Source organism: Paramisgurnus dabryanus, chromosome 15, assembly GCF_030506205.2.
Source record: "Paramisgurnus dabryanus chromosome 15, PD_genome_1.1, whole genome shotgun sequence".
In the NCBI taxonomy this organism is placed as follows: domain Eukaryota; kingdom Metazoa; phylum Chordata; class Actinopteri; order Cypriniformes; family Cobitidae; genus Paramisgurnus; species Paramisgurnus dabryanus.
Window position 1 is genome coordinate 17,539,116 of NC_133351.1, and position 22,822 is coordinate 17,561,937.

Sequence of the window (22,822 nt, forward strand, 5' to 3'; positions counted from 1 at the left end):
GCGTTAACAATATCTTTGAGCGTTAACAATAAAACGGCAAGATTTTTCGGCACCGTGTTTAGTTTATGTTCCGCGTTTTGCCGCGTTTGATGTAAATTTTCAATATTTGTCTCACAGAAATAAACGGTCGATGATGTGCCAAACACGCCCAGGCGTTAAACATCTTCCTATTAAATAGCCAATCAGCTTCTAGTAAATTACACACGCGGCGAGAACGACCAATCACATACACCCTGTATTTTTTGCACGTTTGACTAAATCCAGCCCTGCGCATACTGATCAGCCTATGACATCAAAGCACCGCGAGAGCGATTCAAAACCTGGTTTCTTGAGTCGATCTCGCAGTCATACGCTTATATTCTTCTGCGGCTGCGCAGCGCCGCATGAAGTTGAACACGCCTTCTCCCTTAAAGCTCTGCATACTGAACCATAAGAAGAAATATCGTTGAATGTGAGTATGCATCATCATCATCAGTGTTTTATGCGATGTTTTATTAAGGCTTTAAGCGCGTTGGGTTGTCATTATAAATGAACACACCCAACTGTCCGATAATTTAAACCGCATGCAAATATTGAACTTCGCCCGCCCTCCGTTAAAATGCTACGAAAACTTTTGCTGCTCTTCATACATTGTATCATTCTCATGACGCGGAGATCAAAGGCAGCGTCAGTACCCAGCGCGAGCAAAACTTTGATCTGGGGTCCTGGACTGGAGACAAACATTGTTGTCCCTGCTCGATTCTTCTTCATTCAGACTGTGGACACCACCGGAAGAAAGTGAGTGAGCTGCCCCAGCTGAGAGTAATGTGGTTGATTTGGTTCAGATCTGGAAGGGAAGGTGAAGGTTGTGGGTTCAAACCCCAAAATAGTTATGCAGGTTAAGATATCATTTGGTACGTTCACAAAATAATGGTTCCAGTTAGAACCCCAAAGAGCTTTACACCCTGATAATGATACTGCAGAATCCCCAAATGAAAAAAAAAGTAGTATGCTTTAGTATTTACTATAGTATACTGTTTTAAATTCCTATATACTTTAGTGTTTTTGGATGTTATTGTTTGTGAATATTAGGATATACTATAGTATTAAGTGTTACTATAGTTAATTCTACAGTAATCATATATTATACCATAGTATGGTTACTATAATACACTAAAGTATACTACAATTTACTACATTTCACTACATTCAATATAAAAAGTATACTACATCATATGCCCCCCTTGTGTAGGGTGAATCCCTTTGCGGCCCTCCCAAAGCAAATTCATGACTTAATGTCAAATGTAATTTAAAAAGTTTAATAACACAGAATTTATGATAAAACTCAAAGTTTATTTAAGAAGAACTGCATACAATATACATGATCCTTAATAAGAAAAACAATCTCTGATGAAGAACTAGATGCTATAATGAACCATTTAAGAACCTTTACTTTTAATTGTTTATTAGGAATAGTGCAAATAAGAAATTAGCTGAATTGAGATATTATTAAAGATATTTGCTGCCTGTATTATAGATATTAGCCTTTATTTTGTTCTGATTTTGCGACTGTTTTCTTTTAACTGCAATGTTAAAGATTCTTCTGTCTTCTGCGATCTACATTTAAAAAAAAAAAAAACAATAAACCCCTACATTATATGCCAGGGGAATTCCCAGGACAGCCATTCTTTAATTTTCACATAAGGCGATGAAGTTTGGAGTCACATTTCATCTGTTTACATGAAGGCATCGGTTTACACACATGATACTTTCTTCCTCTGTAGCTGTTATCCACCTAACCTTAAAAAAAACTGTGTCTGTTTGGCTAATATCAGTCATCTTGAATGCCCTATCCTCAGTTTCACAACTTCTCCTGGGGAGAAGACATTTGAAGTTCAGATTACATCTCCAACGGACCCGTATGCCAGAGTCTGGGTTCAGATTTTAGACCGGCATGATGGTTCCTTTCTGGTTCGGTATCGCATGTACGCCAGTTACACAGATCTGCACATCCGGATTCTGTTAAAAGACAAGGCTGTGGGGAGGTCACCATATGTGCTCAGAGGTAAAGAGAATCAATTTTGGTTTCATGATTCATCTCTGTAGAGGTGAACGGAGTCAAATGCTAACCTTTCTGCGACAACCTTCATATATATTTATGTCTTTAACCTTTGTCTCTTCATCGTGTCATTCGGACTCTCAACTTCTTTATTTCCAGGTGCAGTGTATCACGAATCATGTGACTGCCCAGAGCCCAGTGGTGCATTATGGGAGAAGAACATGCACTGCCCCGAAACTTTCTCTCAGATAGATAGCGATTTATCAGTCTTCTCCAGTGTAGATCCAGACCACAATGCACAAGAGATCCCTCTGCGATTTGAGAAAAGACACAGCCTGTGTCATTATACCATCAAAAACAACCAGGTACACACACAAATTTTTAGTTTTGATTTCATGGGGCTTTTATGTACTATTTATTTTTTCTGATGTATTTATGAATGATGCATTTATAAATCTGAGTTCTGGTATCAAGTGCTTGTATATTCAATGTTAGGTTTATATAAAAACATACGGAGAACATGTTGGATTCAGGATCTTCATGGATGCCTTTCTTCTTTCACTCGCACGTAAAGTAAGTTTTAGTCCAATATACAGATGCTACAAATAAGCATTTTATGCATTTGAATTAATGAAAAATATTTGAAGGTCAGGCTTCCAGACATTGAGTTCTTCGTGAATTTGGGGGACTGGCCCCTGGAGAAGAGGCGCGCCTCAGAGAAGCCCAGCCCAATTTTTTCATGGTGTGGATCCAATGACACTCAAGACATCGTCATGCCGACCTATGACCTCACTGAATCTGTGTTGGAGACCATGGGCAGGTAATATAACCCAACAGATTTCTAAGGAATTACCATGTAGCTACAGTTAAAGGGACACTCCACTTTTTTTGAAAAATAAAATTTTTCAGCTCAGCTAGAGTTAAATACGCGATTTTTACCTTTATGGAATCCATTCAGCTGATCTCCGGGTCTGACGCTATCACTTTTAGCATAGCTTAGCTTAATCCCTTGAATCTGACTAGACCATTAGCATTGCGCAAAAAAAAATAACCAAAGAGTTTCAATATTTTTCCTATTTAAAACTTGACTCTTTTGTAGTTACATGTTTCACATGTTTAACTCTAGGGGAGTGGTTCTCAAACTGGGGTCCGGGGCCCCCAGGGGGGCCGCGAGAAGGTGCCAGGGGGCCCCAGTTTTATGACATTTTATAAAATACATTCATTTCAGAACAGTTTTTTGTCATAAATGATCTTTGGGGGGGCCGCAAAGGAATGCACCGTACACAAGGGGGGGCCGCATGCGGAAAAAGTTTGAGAACCACTGCTCTAGGGTAGCTGGAAAATGAGCATATTTAAAAAAAGAATTGGAGTGTCCCTTTGATTCCTTATAGGGCTTTTTCAATTTAAATAAACTAGTGCTAATGCTCAATATATATTTAATGATATTGTGCTAATTTTGAAAACACCATATATAAGTTCATAGTTTTTTACTGTATATGTTGCATATATTATATATACATACAGTGTATCTTTTCAACTGTGACAGAGTGAGTCTGGACATGATGTCTGTTCAGGGACACACAGGTCCAGCATGGGAGCAGAAGATAAGTCAAGCGTTTTGGAGGGGCCGGGACAGCAGGAAAGAGCGCCTGGAGCTGGTTAAACTGGCTCGGGCGAACCCTGCAATGCTCGATGCTGCCTTCACCAACTTCTTCTTTTTCAAACATGATGAGAGTCTTTACGGGCCCATTGTCAAGCATGTGTCTTTCTTCGACTTCTTTAAGGTAAGAGATGCTTAAGAAGGTATTATAGATGAAATCACAGGGATGTTATAACTCATGATTACTTTATTTCACAACTTAAAGTGACAAGAAGGATAAGGAAGGATTAATGTGATAAAGCAAGCAGTTAATAAAATTAAATTCAACTGGTCATGTAATCTGAACAAAACACTTTGCTAAGAATAAAACATTATTTTCTAGGCCATTGATATGATACAGTATATCATTTGTTGAGGTTCTTGATGTCATTTTAATCTATAATTTTATTTACAGTATAAGTACCAGATCAATGTGGACGGAACAGTAGCGGCATACAGACTGCCTTATCTGCTGGCAGGAAACAGCGTGGTGTTTAAACACGACTCCATCTATTATGAGCATTTTTATAAACAGCTCCAGCCGTGGGAACACTACATCCCCTTCAGGGCTGACCTCAGTGATCTACTGGAGAAGATCCAGTGGGCTAGAGACCACGATGAGGAGGTACAAGCTCCTCATTAATGCCTGATGTGAACTTAAAGACTGTTTAAAAGAGAACTGGTATAATAAATAATATAAGCAGAGATGCTGTAGCTATAAATTAGCATTCTTCATTTTTAAATTGGTAAAAGATTTAGATGTAGGCTTGTGGTGATGCTATAATGTGAGACAGAGGTAAATGGGTTCACACAACTGTGGGGTTACAAATGTGATAAAAAAAGCAGTTGCTTCAGTAGTTAAACATTAAATTATTACAATTCTGCCTTTCTTCATCTTTCTTTTCCTCTGCCCTTCTCTCTCTCTCTGTCTATATCTCTCTCTCACTCTCATCCAGGCTAAGAAAATTGCCCTGGCAGGTCAGCAGTTTGCTCGAACCCATCTGATGGGTGACAGTATATTCTGTTACTACTTCAAACTCTTCCAGGTAATTGTTTTTTTATGGTGATATTTTTTCAGTTTCAGTACTTTATTCTGGCATGTGTGTTGTGCTGGTGGCAACACTGAGAGAAGAGGTCACTGTTTTGCTGACACTCTTACTTTGTTTTTGCTTGTAACATCCTTTTCTTTACTTTTTAAGTGCAGTTACTCTACACCTATGAGTGTTTATATCTTATCCTATCTTAATCTTCCATCTTCATCTAAGTTTTATGTGTTGAGTTCAAAGCCATAAAATACACAGATCAGATAACATGTCTTACCGTCTGCACGACACACACACACGCACGCACAATGGTTTCCATGTTTTGTGGGGACATTCCATAGACGTAATGGTTTTTATACTGTATTAACTGTATATTCTATTCCCAAACCCTAACCCCAACAATCACAGAAAACTTTCTGCTACTTCACATTTTCAATAAACAACATTCTGTTTGATTTATAAGCTTGTTTCCTCTTGAAGCCTCAAAATGTCCCCATAAGATTACAAAAATACTGGTATTCCTATCTTTCACACATTCATTTAACTGTGTATGTTGAATCGAAGATTAATACTAATTATCAGTGATGCATCATTATCCATATAATTCCTTAATTTGTATGTAAATCTCCAAAAATACCTGAATTAATTATTAGACTTGAGGGTAAAATTAGATCACCCGAAAAGGAAAATTCCACCATTTATTTGTCATTTAAACCCATATAATGTTTTATCTTATGTGGGTCACAAGTAGGACGGTTACAATTTACATAAAAGTAAAAAGTTAAAAAAAAAATAAAAAAATGTATTTTAGATAAACAAAATTATTGCACACCTTTAGAAAAACAAGGGCATATTTAGTACAATACATTTATTTGTGCCAGCCCTACATCCAGCATTTTTGCTCTGCTTTTAATGTTATTTTCAAATGACATCTTTTTTATCATTTGAGTTGTATCAGCTTTATTAGTTTTTATCAAAATATCATCATCATTATATCTCAGGTTTAGTTTAGGGTCCTTTACATTGTCGCTTTATAGTGATTGTTTCTTTTTTTAATTTTTCACATTTCTGAATGTATTTTCTTCAAAGAAAAAATACTTTCATATTGTAAAGAATTTTAATCTTATGCTGCAATGGCAATTTACAAACTATTAAATTGGTAATAAGACAATTTGTGTCAATAAATGAATCACAGAAAAGTAAGTATGACAATTTTCATGACAATTAAATTGTCAAAGAAGAAAAAAAGACAATTAATCGCCATAACCGCAAGTATTTATTAGACGGATAATCATCAGGCAAATTTTATAAACATGACCGCCCTACCCAGCAAGCAAAAACCAAGACGTTGAAATGACGGCTAACTATAGACCCATTATAGACCGGCTATGAGTAACCCACTTCTACCCTAAATAGCCTTGAATTTGGTTACATGCCATTTTTGCCAAAATAACTTGAAGATGTATGATATTCCAACATGTAGGCAAAGTCAAAAGGTGTTCAAGGTGTTTTGGTTTCGTAGACGTAGATGAATCGTCTATTAGATTTTCACTGACAGCCCAAATTTTGCCTGGTTTTAGCCCAAATTGCTTGCTGGGTAATGACAAAAAATTTTGCAAATTAAAAATTGTCCCAATTTTCACTCACAGTAGTCAAGTACCCCTTAGGTCATGAATCTGAGAACTTTATGGTTTTCCATAACCACAGGCTGCAAACATTAATCTTTAAACACACATTCTGACCTTAATGCACTTCTCAGCTATAAACCTTAAGGTGTGGAAGTGTTGCAGGTCAAAGCCATAGTGGCTACTTGAATTTTATGTGATTCTTTTTGCTGATAAAGAAACATGTTACATTACGCTTTCTTAACCCTGAAATATCAAGCAGTTCATTTCAAAATAAAAACTGCAAAATGTGTACAATTTTAACTGAACGAACCCGGATAGGATACTGCTTGGGGATTTGTTTATGACTCTAAAGATTCATCTTGCATTTTTTTCTTTTAATGTTTTACTAATCAGTCAAATTCACTATACTTCTGTCTGCGTGTGTGTCTAGAAATACGCTAAACTTCAAGTCACTGAGCCTAAAGTTCGAGATGGCATGGAGCTGGTGGAGCAGCCAAACGATGATCTGTTCCCATGCTACTGTGCAAGAAAAAAGGTGTGTATGTGCAGGCATGCCAATAAAATCCTGTAAATCTATATACTAACTGTTGTACAAAATGCTTGGCACAATAAAAAAGAGATTGTTTGTTATATGTTCTATAGTTTATCTGACCTAAGGTCTTACATTTACAGTAGTGTATTTTGATTCCAAAGTGATTTAATCATACTGGTAATTTACAGTATCACTTTCATTATGGGTACAAAATCAACTGTAGCATTCATTGTAGCAACATCAAAACATTGCTGTGATAAAGCAGAATTTGTTTCGGTCCACAGAAAAAAAGACATAAGGCAATAATGCATAAGTTCGCAGTCAGATAAAACATTTGTTTTGTTTGTTTTACAATTTGCATTTTATGTTTTTTTCTGTACAGGTCAAAGATGAGCTGTGAGTGACCTACTTCAGTATAAATATCAGGATGGATTCACATCAGAGAATGTTCTTAAGGGCACATACTTTTTACATCAACCATCTTAAATATGCAGTTTCTTTTGTGTATAATGTTTTTTTCCTCTTTTTGTATTAAATATTTGTTTCTACACTTTTGCCTGTCTGGATTATATTATACATCATAACATCAATTATTATAAGATTATGTTAACCATTTTTACCTGTAAAGAAACATGTGCAGTCATCATTGCTTTGCACAAAAAAAGATTCACATGCGAGAATAAGATTCCACCTAACTCAACCATTTATCAGATCATCAAGAACTTCAATGGGAGATGTTCAATTGTTGTAAAAAAGGCTTTAGGGTGCCTGAGAAAGTTCAGCAAGTGCCATGTCCTTCTTACGTTGATTCATTTGCGGGATCAGAGCACCACCAGTGCAAAGCTTGCTCAGGAATGGCAGCAGGCAGGTATGAGTGCATCTGTATGCACAGTGAGGCGAAGACTTTTGAAATTGCCTGGTGTCAAGAAATGGTATAAAAGGTACAAGGATTGGACTGCTGGGGACTGGGGTAATGTAATTTTCTCTGATTAATCCCCTTTCCGATTGCTTGGGGCAGGCATCAGGATAAAGCTTTTCTGGAGAAGAAAATGTGAGCATTACCATCAGTTCTGTGTCATGGCAACAATAAAGTATCCAAAAACCATTCATGTGTGGAAGGAGTGGACTCGCAATTTTGCCTGAGAACAGCCCTGAATAAAGAATGGTACAAAAATGTCCTCCGAGAGCAACTTTTCCTTTCCATCTAAAAACAATTTGCTGACGAACAAAGCCTTTTCCAGAATGATAGAGCACCTTGCCAATCATAGGCTAAAGTGGATTGGGGAGTAAAACAATGACATTTTGGGTTCATGGCCAGGAAACTCCCCAGACCTTACTCTCAGTGAGAATTTGTGGTCATTTCTTAAGAGGGTCAGAATGTAGCCCAGAGGTCTTGAAAAAGAAAGGGTGAATACTGCAAACATTGACTTTGTCATACTTTAGTATACCATAGGAACATTTGACAAAAAAATCTAAAAACACTAAAGCAGCAGACTTTGTAAAACGTAATATTTGTGTCACTTTCAAAACTTTTGGCCACGTTGTATGCATGTAGATTTTCCGAGGCGCATGTTCACTCCTCTACACCAGATGGCGCAATAAGCAACATAATTCATGTGTACATAGACTGGTGTACATCGACGTTTCCCACCTTCCACGCTGCAAGACTTGCTTCTACTAATTTGACTTCTTTAATGGAGTTTTCAGAGGTGCAGTTCTCTATAGACATATTAAATTCAACTTATATGTCAGTTAATATGTAAATATTTGTCGAAGAGTGAGTAAGCATGTTAGAAAACACTCATTAGGACCCAAAATGTTGCAGTTTTAACAGTTTAACTTTTAAGAGATTGTGTTTCAATATTGCAGGAGAATGTCAGAATCCCGTTCGAGCAGAAACAGCTGGACGGTGTGTTTACCGTGCCCGCTGACGTCAGCGCGGGGTTTGCAGCCATGGTAATGACGCACGGCGCGGGGGGAGACATGCACATGGCGCAGCTGGAGACCCTCGCACGCGTTCTGGCGCGTTCAGGTGTTCTGTGCCTGCGCTTTACATGTAAAGGACTAAACCTAGCGTACAGGATCAGAGCTTATAGAGCTGTTGTAGTAAGCATTTATTTATCATATAAGCACATCGTGCACATTTCTTTGTTTTTAATTTAAGAAATGAATTAATATTTGACTAATTTGTCTAACATATTTAATTTTACTACCCACCAGGATTACTTAAAGACTCATGAGAGGTACACCCCAAACAGCATTTTCTTGGGAGGTAGGTCTCTGTCTCACGCAGTTCCACACACAGCGGCAGTTTACAGGACAGGGCTTGGTCTAGCCCCAGACTAAAATATAAATGTAAAGGTGTCTTAACTGGAAACATATTGCACTGACATCTTAAAATATATCAATGCCATTGTTTTGACTCAAGATGCACACCAGTAATGTAAAGGCCTAGTCCTGGATTAACCTTAAACCTGTTCAGGAAAACGCCCCAAAGTTAATTAAAAGGGGAACTGAAAGGTTAAGAGGTGTTATTTTGGTTTTATTTCTCTGAAATGTTTTGCCTTTGTGGCCTAGAAAGCTATAAATGTATGTCCTTTCTATTGTAGGTCGTTCTATGGGTGCACGTGCAGCCATTGCAGTGGGTCGACTTATGTGTGAGGTGCAGGAGGATGTAGTGCAGGGTCTTTTATGTTTGTCATTCCCACTGCATCCACCAGGACAAACGCACGTGCACATTCAGCGGAGCCAAGACCTCTGTGCATTGTCCCACACTCCTGTGATGTTTATTTCTGGCACTGCAGATAACATGTGTGAACAGGTAAACCTGGATATGAAATTTTAGCTGGTACAGTGATGTCTGAAGTTGTTCTTGTTGAACTAATGGCCTAATATTTTTTTATCCTGTGGTTTATTGTGAGAGCTTTATTGCTTTTTAAAAACATCCTATGCTTATTTTTTCCCAGAAACTTTTGGAAAATGTTATGAAGTTAATGCAGTGTCCTACTGATATTCACTGGGTCAGGGGTGCGGGCCATGGACTTACGGTCAGGGGCATGACAGAAGAATCAGTCCTGGAGGAAGTCAATTCACATATCATTGCATGGATAAAACAACATAAATGAGACATGCATTTGATGATGATTATAATTGATGACTGTTATCTATCTCTTATATATAACTCCTTGATGTATATATTATTCTTCCTAATGTTTTTTTATTGAAATAAATATTGTTGCTTCTAATAATAAAAATTTACCGTATTTTATTTATTTACTATTTTAATAGTAAATATGTTCATTATTTAATGTACACATGGAAAAACAATTTTGTAAAATCGCTTTTCAAAGTAATTGCTGTTAATAGTAACAATTTCAACAGGCTTGTGTAAAGATGTATTAGAAGTATTAAATTGAATGGAAATTATTAAATAAACGCTTAACAAACACATAATAATAAGATTCAAAAATATTCTAACACATTTCCATAAGAGTGAGTTTGACAGAACAACATAACATATGAAGATAAAATACAGACCGTTTTCAAAAATTACTTCTCAGTTAGCTTTAATTCGTCATCAAAATGAACTGTATACTTATATTTTTTTGTTAAAATAAGAGCGTAAATAACAGTTCAAACAAATGAGCCATACATGTTGGACGTGTATGCTATGTATGTACCTTTAAGAGCTATGACGCGATCGTTCGAGCAAGCGTCTGATTGGCTGGTTGGCGCTCTTCGACAGACAACAGTAAACATGGCGCAGGAACCCTGGAATAAAGTACATATTCCGTTTCCAAGCGCTATGTCTTCGTGTCGAGTCGAATTTACCGACTCAACGGGTACGTGTCGATATTTTAAAGTATATTATTATTACTATTACGGATATACATAAAGCATGTGGTTTAGATGCATCTGATCTGAACGCATGGCTCACACGTGTGCTTTATAAAACTCATGTAACGTTATAGTGATGCACGTGAAATTGTCTGGGGCGATTTTGCACAATATATAACATTCACTGCTCCGTCTCCATTCACCAAGCATAAACATATATTTGTGTTGTGTTTTTTAAAGGTGTCCTAGTGGAATGTCTGCTTGCTGACTGTGAGAAAGTGTTGACACTTTTACGCAGTGAAGTTTTGCAGACAGAAATCCGTGTGTTGTATGAACTACTTTACGTCTTGAACAATAGCTTCAGACAACACAAGCCATTCCGGGCATTAAAGCAGGTGGGAACCCAGTGTCTTATAGTATAAAATGCATAATTATTCCCTGTATATAGACGCAGGACTGGCAGTAAAGTCATATTAATATGCATTTAAATTCATTTAAATTTAAATGCAATTAAATCTGGTAAAGTGTATAAGCTCATTTGCATTGTGTGCAGGTTGAACAATGCATAAACCGTTTGAAAGAGATGAATTTACAAGCAGCAATAGAGGACCTGAAGGAACTGTGTCCTAAAAACATTCAGAGGTGAGGCATGGGTTTATTTAATGATTTATGTTTTTGAATGTTCTTGTTTATATTTTTGAAATGGTTTCTATGTAGTGAAGCTGGAACAGAGGTTGGGGATTGTGATGTTCCCAGTCAGCCTATGTTGGAGTGGCTCTGTCTCAAACTACTTGGTGCCTCCAGCTTGTTGGCTCGAACACTGGAGCGGTGCATGCAAGCATTCCTGTATCCTAAATCTTCATTAACCTGCATTTTTGCTCGGGGCCACATGTTGGAGTACATCAAAAACAGATTGCATAATGCATGTTTATTAATAATGCTTCGATTTTGTAGTAACATTCACGGTAGTAATGTGAACTTTGCATAGCTGTGATTCTTGACTCCCCAGGCAGACGGACACGACAACACTTGAAGCTGGCCGAATTCATTGTCCTGAACGTAGTGATAACCAGCATGCTAAGTCGTCTGTGGTGAGTTTATCTCTTATGGGTATAAAATGGTTTGCTGTAAATAAATGAATAAATATATGAAGAGTTTGGTTCCAAAACGCGATAAACAGCATTTAAAAAAAATCAGTATTGTATCAGGTCAGTATTAAAAAGTAAATTCTTAATTTTACCCAAATCCAATATACGGCGTATTATTCTGTCATCTTTTCTCCTTTTTTTCCAAAACGCCATAAACACCACTCCTTCTTTTCTGCAGAATGCAATAAATCTGCTCAACAAATCACAGCGCACCATTCCACGCATTGTAAAGAAAAATGGCGGCATGTTGAATACACACAGAATTCTAGTTTTCCTCATCTACTTTGTACTTCGTGATCAACAAACAAACAAAAACAAAAAATACTTTGATGGCATTGATAAACCTGTGGTGGTTTTCTTTGACAGGAAAGAAACATAAGCCATTAAAATCTATTAATTTACGCAAAAGGCACTCAGGAGACTGAAAAATGTCGAATGTTGCTTGTTCTTCCGACAGCATCAAGCTTCTGTCATGCTAACACATTGACCCCAGGGGATCTTATGAAAAACTTTCCATTATTTTATTTGAAGCCAACGAATATCGAGCAGGACCAATCAGTTTTTATAATAAATCTTTAAAAATCATATTATGGATCTCAATTTTTTATGATTTTATGACCTAAGGATGCTATGTGAAAGTTTGCAACAGAAAATAGTGGTTTTCATCTTGTCACTTTTTTGGTATAGAAATCAAGTTTTTTACCGAAATTAGTCAAAATGGATTTATTGCGTTTTGAAACCAAATCCATATTTATATTTATGCATAATATTTTTCGCTAGGGTGTTCTTCAGAGGCATTTTGAGAGTCCTCATTCCCATGTACAGTAGAACCACTGAACTTATAAAGAACGTGGCCCAGTCTAAGCCCATGGCCTACCTGACAGACTTCACTCTGCCTGCGGACCTGAAAGACTTCCTGTTCCTGTCATACCCTGATCTGCTTATAGAAGATGACTCTACAAAACCTTCATGGTCCTCAAGAAGAAATAAAAAGTCCCAGTTTTCAGTCCTTACCAGACTGTTTGGGGACACAGAAGAGGAGGAGAAGGGAGAAAAGGACACAGAGATGCAAGTATTCGCTTCTGGTCACTATAAAGGCTTTAATATGGACTTGGGGACAGCAATTTCACAACAACGACCAGGTAATTGGGATTTTCTGACCCATGTGTTTATAAAATTCTGCTATTATGAAAATATATGTGATATACAATTATATTGGCTTGTGAATCTCCAGAAATTTCCTCCTGTGTACTGGACATAAAGGCAATGCTTCAACAACCCTGTAAAACAACAAAACAGGTATTTGGTCTGTTTTTATAATTTTGGTTACTATTACAACCAGTACCTGTACTCTTCTGATTGCTTTACTTACATTTTGGTCCAATTTTCTTAAAGATTCTGTCTCATGAACCACGACAAAAATTGGGCATCTCAAGCCAAGCTGGAGTCTGTCAGAAGAGGAAGTTCTTGAACTCGGTGAGGAAGGTCTCCTCCTTCAGAGACATGACGGTCCAGCTGAAGGAAGTAATACATTGGTGCAAGAGCTCTAAGTTTCATCAAGAGCGTAAACGGCTGTCCTTCTTATTCCTCAAGTGTTTGAGAATGGAAAGTCTGGAAGCTGATAGCATCAGGTACAGAAAAATACTATTTATGTACTACAATTCAATGTCTTAACTGTCCACGTATTTGGTATTCTTGCTTTGTTGTGTACTCTTAAAGCGAAAAGGCACAAATTGTACAGTCAAAAAAACTGAATCACTCTACATTAAAATGTATGAATTATGATGAAGTCATATTTGTTTTAACCCCAGGGTGGAGAAAAGATTGAAGAAATTTAAGGTCAAAGTTCGAAAGGCGTTGATGCTTCAGAAGAACTGTTCCAGTACCTTTGCTCCTTTTCGAAGATCTCAGTGGCACCACAGAACCTCCATTCGATCATTCATGGTACACTACAGAACCTGCAGACGAGGATCGATGTGTGTCAAGATGTCCTCTAAAACGGTTAAAAACTTGTTTGGTATGCCATTGAAGAACAAGAGGAACTGCAGACCAGTGGATCAAAACAAAGAGATATCTGGACATAATGAGGCACCAACTCATGAGGAGGAAAAACTGCAATCACAGACTGTCATGCAGAAACCAATTAACTTAAACAAGGATGACATTGATGATATTTTTGCATCTATTGGATTTTAGTTTCTTCGTGTTGGAACACTAAAATAATGAATTCTTTTTTATATAAAAAAAATGTAAGAAGAAAAACTGACAACACAATCATGTAAAAACAAAAAATAAAATTCTAGCTAAAATCTATTACATTTCACATGTAGTCAATTCATATTTTGTCCTAATTTATTTTTTCTTAAACCCTAAAGGAAAATTAATTAGCAAAATAAACAAAAAAGGTCAACACAAGATTTATAAGTAGAACACTAGTATTTCTTGCATAAGAATTTCATTAATGTAAAATATTTTGAACAAATGTATATGAAATTACAGATTACAATGATTTGTGCTGGACAAGTAGTTGTTTAACATGCACATTTAGTTTTCAAGCAAGAGTACTAGTTTAATTCTGAGACCATGCCAATGAGGAAGTCGTCTTGTTGTCACCCTGCTAAGTGAAACTGCTGCACATATCTGATAAACACATTCAGAAATAGTCTGAGGTTGAGAAAATAATGTACAAAAAGGTTTCAGTTGTTTCTCTGTTTATCAGTGTTTGCTTCTTTAACCTTGTTAGATGTTACAGAAATATTTTTGGGTCTGTTTTCATGGCATTTAAGTTGTTTATCTGATGTTTGATGATTGCACATCAGTAGGTTTACAAAAATATTTGTACATGTATACTTGAACTATAGCATGCATCATGAAACTCAACGAACTTAGTATATACTAATAATGGAGAGGACGAGGCAGTGGCACACAGACAAAAGGAAATTAAAAAATTATTTCAAAACCTTTGAAAAAACAACTGTGTTAGTTATTATGCATAAACATAATAATGTTTGCTTATTTCTTTTTTAAATATTAGAAAATTATAAATTAGGAGAATCAGGGCAACTTTAATTTTAATATAACACAGCAATATTACTTTCGGCCCACCGCCCTCAGTCATGTTTGATTTTTGGTCCATGGTAGAAAAAATATGGTATAGATGGTTTCAGCATTAACAAAATAAACAAACCGCTTTCGACAAACGTATCTTATGGTAAACTCCACAAAGAATCAATAACAACAGAGTCCTCTTAGAGTAGTTTAGGTTTGAAAAACAATTCATGGATCACCACTATTTGAAGGAAGGTTTGGCAGCTTATCTGTAGTTAAGATTGCATACATTATATAGTACACATTTCACACAGTAATGTAATTGTACAAAATTATGATTTTGCCAGAATCTTGCAGCCCTATAATAAGGTATTTTGATATTATTCCATTAAACATATTAAAAAACTACTGAAAATGAGCAAATGTATTTGTGTTTTTCCTTATATTTCTATTTTAAAAAAATGGTGGGTAACCTGTTGGGTTAAAAAAGATTGAAAACCCCTGATATACAATACACAATTTTAAATTATTTTTTTTAGTACTTAGATCATGTATAAATGTAAGGTAAGGTAGGCCTACCATGTGTCAAAAAAAATACTTTTAAAAATGTGTTTATATGAGAAAACATCATATTTATCTGAAACATACTTTTTTCCAATAAACTGAGTTTTTGCATCAAAAAGATTTTTGTTAATCTTGCAATAGACGATAAATAATGGCTATTCATAGACTATTAAAAAAAAAATACGATTTGTAGATTCTTTTCCTTATAGAGGCTGCTCGTATCAAGTCGCGATCAAGTTTGTTTTAAATCTAGACATGCGGCAAGCACACTCAAATATAGAAGCGCCTGAAACAAAATTTGTGTTCACAGGCGGGGCGCTTTGAAAAGCAGAAGAAAGGGGCACGTCCTGCGTTTTCCGTGTGTTTTTAATATTAATGGACCCTAATGCAAGAATTCTAGAAAGCAGCAACCTTCAACTCGGTGACATGGTAACACCGGCCCTCGTGGCCAAAAAAACAGACCGGCCAATTGGGTATTCTCCCGGTTATCCCTATAGCCAATCCAGGCCTGACTACTTACATGATTTTCCAGTAAAATTCCTAGTTTAAACAATAGAAACACACACATAAATTCTAATGGATTTAATATGGATTTTATTGGATTCCATTACAAGTCTGCCATTAAAACCATTACAAATTTCCCTTGTGTAATATTTTTTGGGCCGTATTCCATTCAGATTGAATGGTGTTTTATTGGTTTCCATCCACCAAATAACATCCCACCAATTGGACACAGCACATTACCAGTAGCTCAGCAAAAAATTGACTATATAAATAGCTTCAGATCGTGGTGTGAATAATCTGTTAACATGGGCGTCGAATAAGTGATGTAAACTGGCCTGAAACAGGCCTTATATAACAAGGGAGTTACAGCACCTAGATGAATGTTAAAAGGCAGTAGAATAAACATTTTCAAATTAACAAGTTTGTACATAAACAATACTGAACATATAGCTGTCATTTAATGAAGTCTTAAACGTAGGTTCTTAAACATTCAGTCCCATCTATTATTATTAAGAGCTTATAATCGATTCGGTTTAGAACCACCTGGTTCAAGAACAGTTTTATCCCCACAACCATCTTAGTGTTAAACTCTACACTACATCGTTAGGTCACTATATGTCAATTATTATTTACTTTTGCACTGACTGCATCATTATGCAGTTCTGTTGGCCTGTTTACACTCTGAACATTCTCCATATCATTACAACAATATTAAATAAATATTCAATTGTAATGTTCAGCATGCCCTAGTTTCTTATACATGCTTATCTGTACAGTGTACTACCACAATTATTGCATGTGTTGCGTATTCTTCCTTTTACTATCTATCTATCCATCCATCCAGTGTTGAAAAAATGAAAAGTGTTAAGATACTTTTTTGAAATTTTTGAAAGGTAATTTTATTATTATACATTTCATTTCAATTGAATTTTAAGACAGTTTAGTTACATTTAATGAGTTTACACCACAACCTGTCCCAAAATTCCTCATGCATCTCAGGGTCAATTGGCCAGTCCAAATATGTCCTAGTTTTTACCAGTCGGGCCAATCTGTGATGGTAGGATAGCAAGCGAGATGGGATTTTTTCTAAGAAGACCAAGATAAGAATGTCCCTCTGTTCTACCTGGAGCCGGTAGGTTCCCAAACGCATCTCCAAAGAACACCAGGTGCTGCGGAGATAGTTATGACTGACAAGACAAAGAGTTCGGCGGCTTGCATAAATGCTGTCTGTGATGTTTTCCACAATGTCTTGGCCCAACTGAAAGTCACGACCGTGCAAACAGAGACGCAAGAATGGAGGGCCACGCTGCTCTAAGTTGGGGAGAAGTTTTTCTTTTACCCAGCGCTCATCCTTACTGCTGTAGGAAACAAAAACATCGTAGCGGTACTGGCGCTTGGCATCCATACGCAAAGCCTCTCTAAACCATCCACTGGCAATGTGATAGAACGGCATTATGTATTGTCCTGCATACTGATATGACAACACTACAAAAATAAACAAATATAAAAAGGCAGAAGTTGAGGCAAAAAGCACAAATTTAATGTCAAATGAACAGTTATCCTCGGTGTAATGAACAAAGTTCAGATGATCAACTCCATTATCAGTTAAACACTGCAGTTCCTCCATGGTGGGCATTTTCATAACAACCTCTATCTGCCTGTTGCTCTTCACCCATGAGATCAGCCAAGCGTCATCACAACTGCATTGCAATCGCAACCCAGCGAGATAGAGCAACTTTAAACTACTGAGATGTTCAACAAAGCTTTGAAGAATTATCACCTCATTTTGTGGCATAAACACTAAACCGGTCAGTGCTTTTAGGTCCTTTGTCAGACTTCCATCCAAAAAAAAAATTCTGCAGTTTGCCAAAATCAGGGTTTGTAATTTGGTCAAATTGTGAAACATTATTGGCACATTTGGCTGTTTTGACAAATCAATGTTTTCCAGCTTTAAGGTTTTTAAATGAACAAGCTGATTTATTACTGATAAGTCACCGATGTTGTCTGAAAACCATGATATGAATTCCAGATTAACAACTGATTTAACATATTTCCCAATAAACTCCTTTCCACAGATGATATATTCTGCATTTATTTGAAGTTTGACTACAGATGTCAGGAGTGGACTGTCACAATCCTCCACTGTCACATATTGACCTTTGATTCGGAGATCAAGACTCTGATTCAGTGTAGCATTTCCAATGATCAACTGCATTGGTCTCAAGCCTGAACTAATAAACACATTACTCAGATTAAACGGGATACGTCCAAATATATCAGAGAAACGCAGCGTGACCTGTGAAATGTTTGATGGGATGTTTAGATCACCCAGTAGTAGTTTGCGAAGGTTAATAAGATGTCCAAATGAATTTGGTTGAATTTGAATTATTGGGTTTTCTTGAAGATCTAGGACCATCAGATCATATAGACCACTGAATGTGTCTTGATAAATGTAAGATAAATTGTTGCTAAAAAGGTTTAAATTTTTCAATTTGTCTAATCCAATGAAACCAAAAGCTTCTATGCTATAAATATTACTTGTAATTAGTTCCAAATATTTTAGATTTGTGAAACACATAAACTGCTGAGAAATTATCTTTCCTATGTCATTGGAGTTAAGAATCATAATATACAGCTGTTTGACTAACTGTGGACTGGACAAACAAAGAGATTTAAAATCATTTGATCTTAGCACATGTTGATCTACATCAAAAATTGAGAGGTTGCTGAAAATCTGAAAAATCAAATCTACATGTAAAGGCTTTACAATCTTAAAAATTAAGTTTTGATGGAGAGTAATGTCTACAATCTCCTTACAGTCTTCAGAGATATTTGTGGGCATGGTTGGCAAGTTAATCGCCCAGTAATACACAGTTAAAGATTTAATAGAATATAACTTTGCTGCGTAACACAACTCATCAATGTTAAGTACATCCACAGTAAAACTCAACCTATCGATTTTATTTACTCCAATCATAGAAAGATCTCTCAGGAAATCTGATCTGAAACCCAATTCTAGTTCAGACAAATTTCCTAAAACGTTTAAAGCCCCTTTATCTATGTGCTCTATTGATCCCAAAATCAAATGTACCTCTTCAATATTGTATACAGTAGATATGTTACTGCTAGAGGAGTTGTAAATGGAGCAGTTTGGAAATTGAAGACTATTTAAATCAACTCTGAGGGAAAACATCTTTAGAGAGTTTAAATTTTCCAGTCGACACAAAATCTCAGATAAATCTTTTAAACACGCATTGTTTATGACTAATCTCTCTAACTGAGGAAATGTATCAAAAACATTTGCTGCCATTAATGACAAACTATACTGTGCAAGATTCAAAATTTTAAGTGAAGGAAGGCCACTGAAATCAACAGCTGCATTACAACAGCTTTCTGGATCGGCAGTCAACTGTAATGAAGTTAATTTAAATAACCCAGTAAAAGCTTTTGGAGTGATCTCGGTAAAACATCCATCAATTTCAAGGTATTCCAGAGAAGAGAAGCGTGACAATGAGCCTGGAGCCAAGACACCAATATGCTTCATATTATAATCCATATGAATGCAGAGGTTCAGTAAATCTGATGGAAGTCCGCGGAGGTCCTCTTTAATATCAGTGACACCACTGCAGAAGGCACACTTTGTTTTTCGGTTACATGATGAGTCAACAGGAAATTCTTCCACATCATTGTACACAACACATTTCCCAGCAGGCCAAGAAAATACACATGAAGTCTTTAGAAACAATAGGAAGAAGGCAAACATATGTTTCATCTTCAAATCATGAGTGGTTCATGCAGCTCAGTATTAATCTTCTGTTGTGATTCTGTTGTTGTCTTAATGTTGTGTCTCTGGAGGTTAAGGACCATGTCAGAATAAATATATTTAGATAAAGAAATTAACTTCCCTTTTTTGTGCCGGCGTCAAAGATGTTTTTTCCTGTTGCTTTATTAGTCTGTTGCTTTCTGTACTCATGCATAAAGCCCTGATAAAAATTAAGCAACAAAATAAATAAATACTGATGATACATCAGTCAGGCTGTCCTTTAATGTGTTTCACTCAACACCTGCATACTTTTATATAGGATTATATGCTTTGCACTACTGTATTTTATGGATTATTTAAAAAAATCATAAAATCCTGCAAACATACAAATACTTTATTTTTAACAAACAGGAGTAACAAAAAAAAGTAAAAACATGTGGAGAGGTGTTTCACCACTGGGGCAGCACCCTGGGTGTTTTAAAAAATATTACTTTAAAATGTTTCTCATCTCACCATATACAAGAGTACAAAGTAATCATATACAATAAATCTGTGGAGTAGCATTTAAAAAAAAAACAAATCGCAATAAATGCAATATTAGCACTTTTAAAAGCAAAAAAGTCTGCTTACAAGTCTACAGGTGAAGCAGCTCTTTACGCCTTCTAAAGTCTCATAATCGGTCCTCAGTTATGTCCAAGATACTCAATAATGAGCTTTTAAATTTTAATCCTTTCAATTTTTATATTTAAAAACTTTTGTATGCTGATGTGCACCCATGTGTGTAATAAGCAAACGCGTATTGTCGTCTCATTTATAGGCGCATATTACTAATGCACTCTTTAAATAACAAAAACAATATTGCACCATTGAGTTTAGACCAGGTTTTAGTTGGTCAATTGCGTAGTCTATTTTAGTTGCCTCAAAATTGCAACGCTCCAACAATGCACATGAACACATCGTTTTCAAGCCAACGTGACACTGGACGTGAAAATAATAACTGCGTCGGGCTCAAACTAGCAAAAAACACATTGTGCTGCAATGCGCCGGGTGTATGTTGGGGCCCACAGAAATATTAATACACATGAAGTGAAATACATTGCTTTGCAATATAAATTTTTTTAATGTTTTAAAGCAATTAATAGTTAAAAAAATAATTTCTATAGCCCTGGTCTGACAGTATTTGTTATTAAATTCACCTCTTTACACAAGAACAGGGGCGGCGTTTGCATATGGCAGGGTATGGCAGTTGCATTCAAGCTCACTCGCGCTATGCATATTGCATAAATTATTCCAGAAGTAATATGACTTCTTCTCTATGAATAAATAAACATGGAAGTTCTGTTCCACTGTGAATTGTAACGCAGTCGAAGTGAATTGTATAAATTTTTTGCACGCATTTTTGAATATGGCCACTTGGAATACATGGAATAAAAACTGCACGACGACAAAAGGTAAGACTTGTTTTTGCATTTAGCCTTGTTTTACTAAGAGTTTTATGTGTTTTAGTCTTAGTTGGTAAACTACGTGTGCTCTATCACATCATTTAAAAGTATTGTGTGTTTATTAAGTGTTTATTGGCGGTTGTCATGGCAAGATTTGTGAAGGGATGTTACAGTATGTTTTGATATGATCTTGTTTTAGTTTATCTGTTGCTGGAGTTGCACTTAGTTAAGAATTACAAAATTTGAAAAGCATTTTAAACAACCATGATTTCTATTTTTGTTTTTCATTTGTATTGCTTCCGTGTTGTTGTCAGTAAGTGTACATCCGTGCAATCGTAGTATGATTTTGTTCAGGTTGGTGGAGCATGTACACATATAATGTGGTTTCATAGATTCGTTATTTGAGAATGGCCTTCTTGTACGAAAATGTTAGCCATACCCTAGGTTTTCGTGAAACGCCGCCACTGCACAAGAAATGTTAGCTTTAGCGTAGCGTAGCGTAAGTTCTACCAGGAAACTCGAATGTTACGTCATTCATGTCACAAGGCGCAATCAATCACCCCTGATACTGAGAGTATATAAGCCTCGTACTCACCTGTCTTTGCGTTCGCAGATACTGATGCCAGCATTTACAACCCACCCTCCCAACCACCATCACCAGGTCGGTTCCGTCCATACTCAAGGGGGATTAGATTCTGGCCTGTCTTCATCTTCAGACAGGAACCGCAAGAATCCGTGACCCCCGGATTTGAACTATGGTCGGGGCCTACGCCAAAGAACTATACTGTGTTACATTCTAACCTTGGTTGCTAACTACTGTTAAATAAACTCCTATGTCAAGTCTTAACCTATCTTCGAGTCTTTCTGGTAGAACTAAGGTCCTTTTTTTAACAGCTGCTCTCAGCCTATGTATGTATTTGGCTGTGTTCATGTCAGTAATAACTATCATTGGCCTCTTAATCGTACACCAACTGGACCAGGCAAGACTGCATTATCCAGAGAAACAATGCTGTAAAGATAGCACTTATTTGAACATTTGCTTAGAAAGATTTGGTACATGAGCTCCAAACGAATCATTGGACGTCAGTGTTTGCTCACCCCACCGATTAATGCCCTATCTGGGTTACATCACTGACAGAGATTCCCTGGCTCTGATGTAGGCCTATCTGTGTTAAAAAAGTTAGATTAAACCCCCAGTGGTGTCATGAAACTATTACTTGTTTTTAATTCATATTTGTGTCTTTTATGTTGTTATTGTTTTGCGCAAGGTAAAAGTTAATAAAACTATATTTATATACTATTGCTTTTCCATTTAACCTTAACGCGGTACGTTTTTTTTTAAGCCAGAGAGATGTTTCTACTTACTGTATATCAGTGGTGATATCTCACAACGTGTTTTAATAGTCACATCACGCAAAATAAAATATAAATTGTCCCAATGTCAAAGCTGCAGAGCTTACCTGGAGTTCCAAACTGTGTTTTTTATAATGTTACATACGCAATCATAAAAAATGATTTGTTTTTTACAAACCTATTGTCTCACCCCAAAAGACATTAATTAACTCACTGGGTCATATTGATTACTTCATACAAAAGAAAAAGGCATAAGGTGAGTGTAAAACTTTGCCAAGTTGGC

General features: G+C 36.4%; 4 protein-coding genes across 4 annotated transcripts; 3 read left to right on the plus strand and 1 right to left on the minus strand.

Annotated features, from left to right (window-relative positions):
• The first annotated feature begins 434 nt into the window (after positions 1-434).
• On the plus strand, positions 435-7,433 carry poglut2 (protein O-glucosyltransferase 2). The gene is made up of 10 exons (XM_065251619.2): positions 435-777; positions 1,839-2,044; positions 2,198-2,403; positions 2,534-2,611; positions 2,686-2,858; positions 3,585-3,822; positions 4,093-4,302; positions 4,634-4,723; positions 6,779-6,883; positions 7,263-7,433. The coding sequence occupies exons 1-10, from the start codon at positions 599-601 to the stop codon at positions 7,278-7,280; spliced, it is 1,503 nt and encodes a 500-aa protein (XP_065107691.1). The 5' UTR covers positions 435-598; the 3' UTR covers positions 7,281-7,433.
• Positions 7,434-8,508: 1,075 nt separating this feature from the next.
• On the plus strand, positions 8,509-10,117 carry tex30 (testis expressed 30). The gene is made up of 5 exons (XM_065293270.2): positions 8,509-8,589; positions 8,750-8,986; positions 9,101-9,152; positions 9,490-9,701; positions 9,847-10,117. Exons 1-5 carry the CDS (start codon positions 8,575-8,577, stop codon positions 10,003-10,005), a joined length of 675 nt encoding a protein of 224 aa, XP_065149342.2. The 5' UTR covers positions 8,509-8,574; the 3' UTR covers positions 10,006-10,117.
• Positions 10,118-10,571: 454 nt separating this feature from the next.
• On the plus strand, positions 10,572-14,183 carry rmp64 (ribonuclease MRP subunit p64). The gene is made up of 9 exons (XM_065292511.2): positions 10,572-10,722; positions 10,958-11,112; positions 11,271-11,359; positions 11,435-11,563; positions 11,731-11,808; positions 12,646-13,007; positions 13,100-13,164; positions 13,261-13,496; positions 13,677-14,183. Exons 1-9 carry the CDS (start codon positions 10,572-10,574, stop codon positions 14,059-14,061), a joined length of 1,650 nt encoding a protein of 549 aa, XP_065148583.2. The 3' UTR covers positions 14,062-14,183.
• Positions 14,184-16,739: 2,556 nt separating this feature from the next.
• LOC135782765 (uncharacterized) lies at positions 16,740-19,815 on the minus strand. The gene has a single exon (XM_065293273.2). It carries the CDS (start codon positions 19,751-19,753, stop codon positions 16,922-16,924), a length of 2,832 nt encoding a protein of 943 aa, XP_065149345.2. The 5' UTR covers positions 19,754-19,815; the 3' UTR covers positions 16,740-16,921.
• Between the last annotated feature and the right edge of the window lie 3,007 nt (positions 19,816-22,822).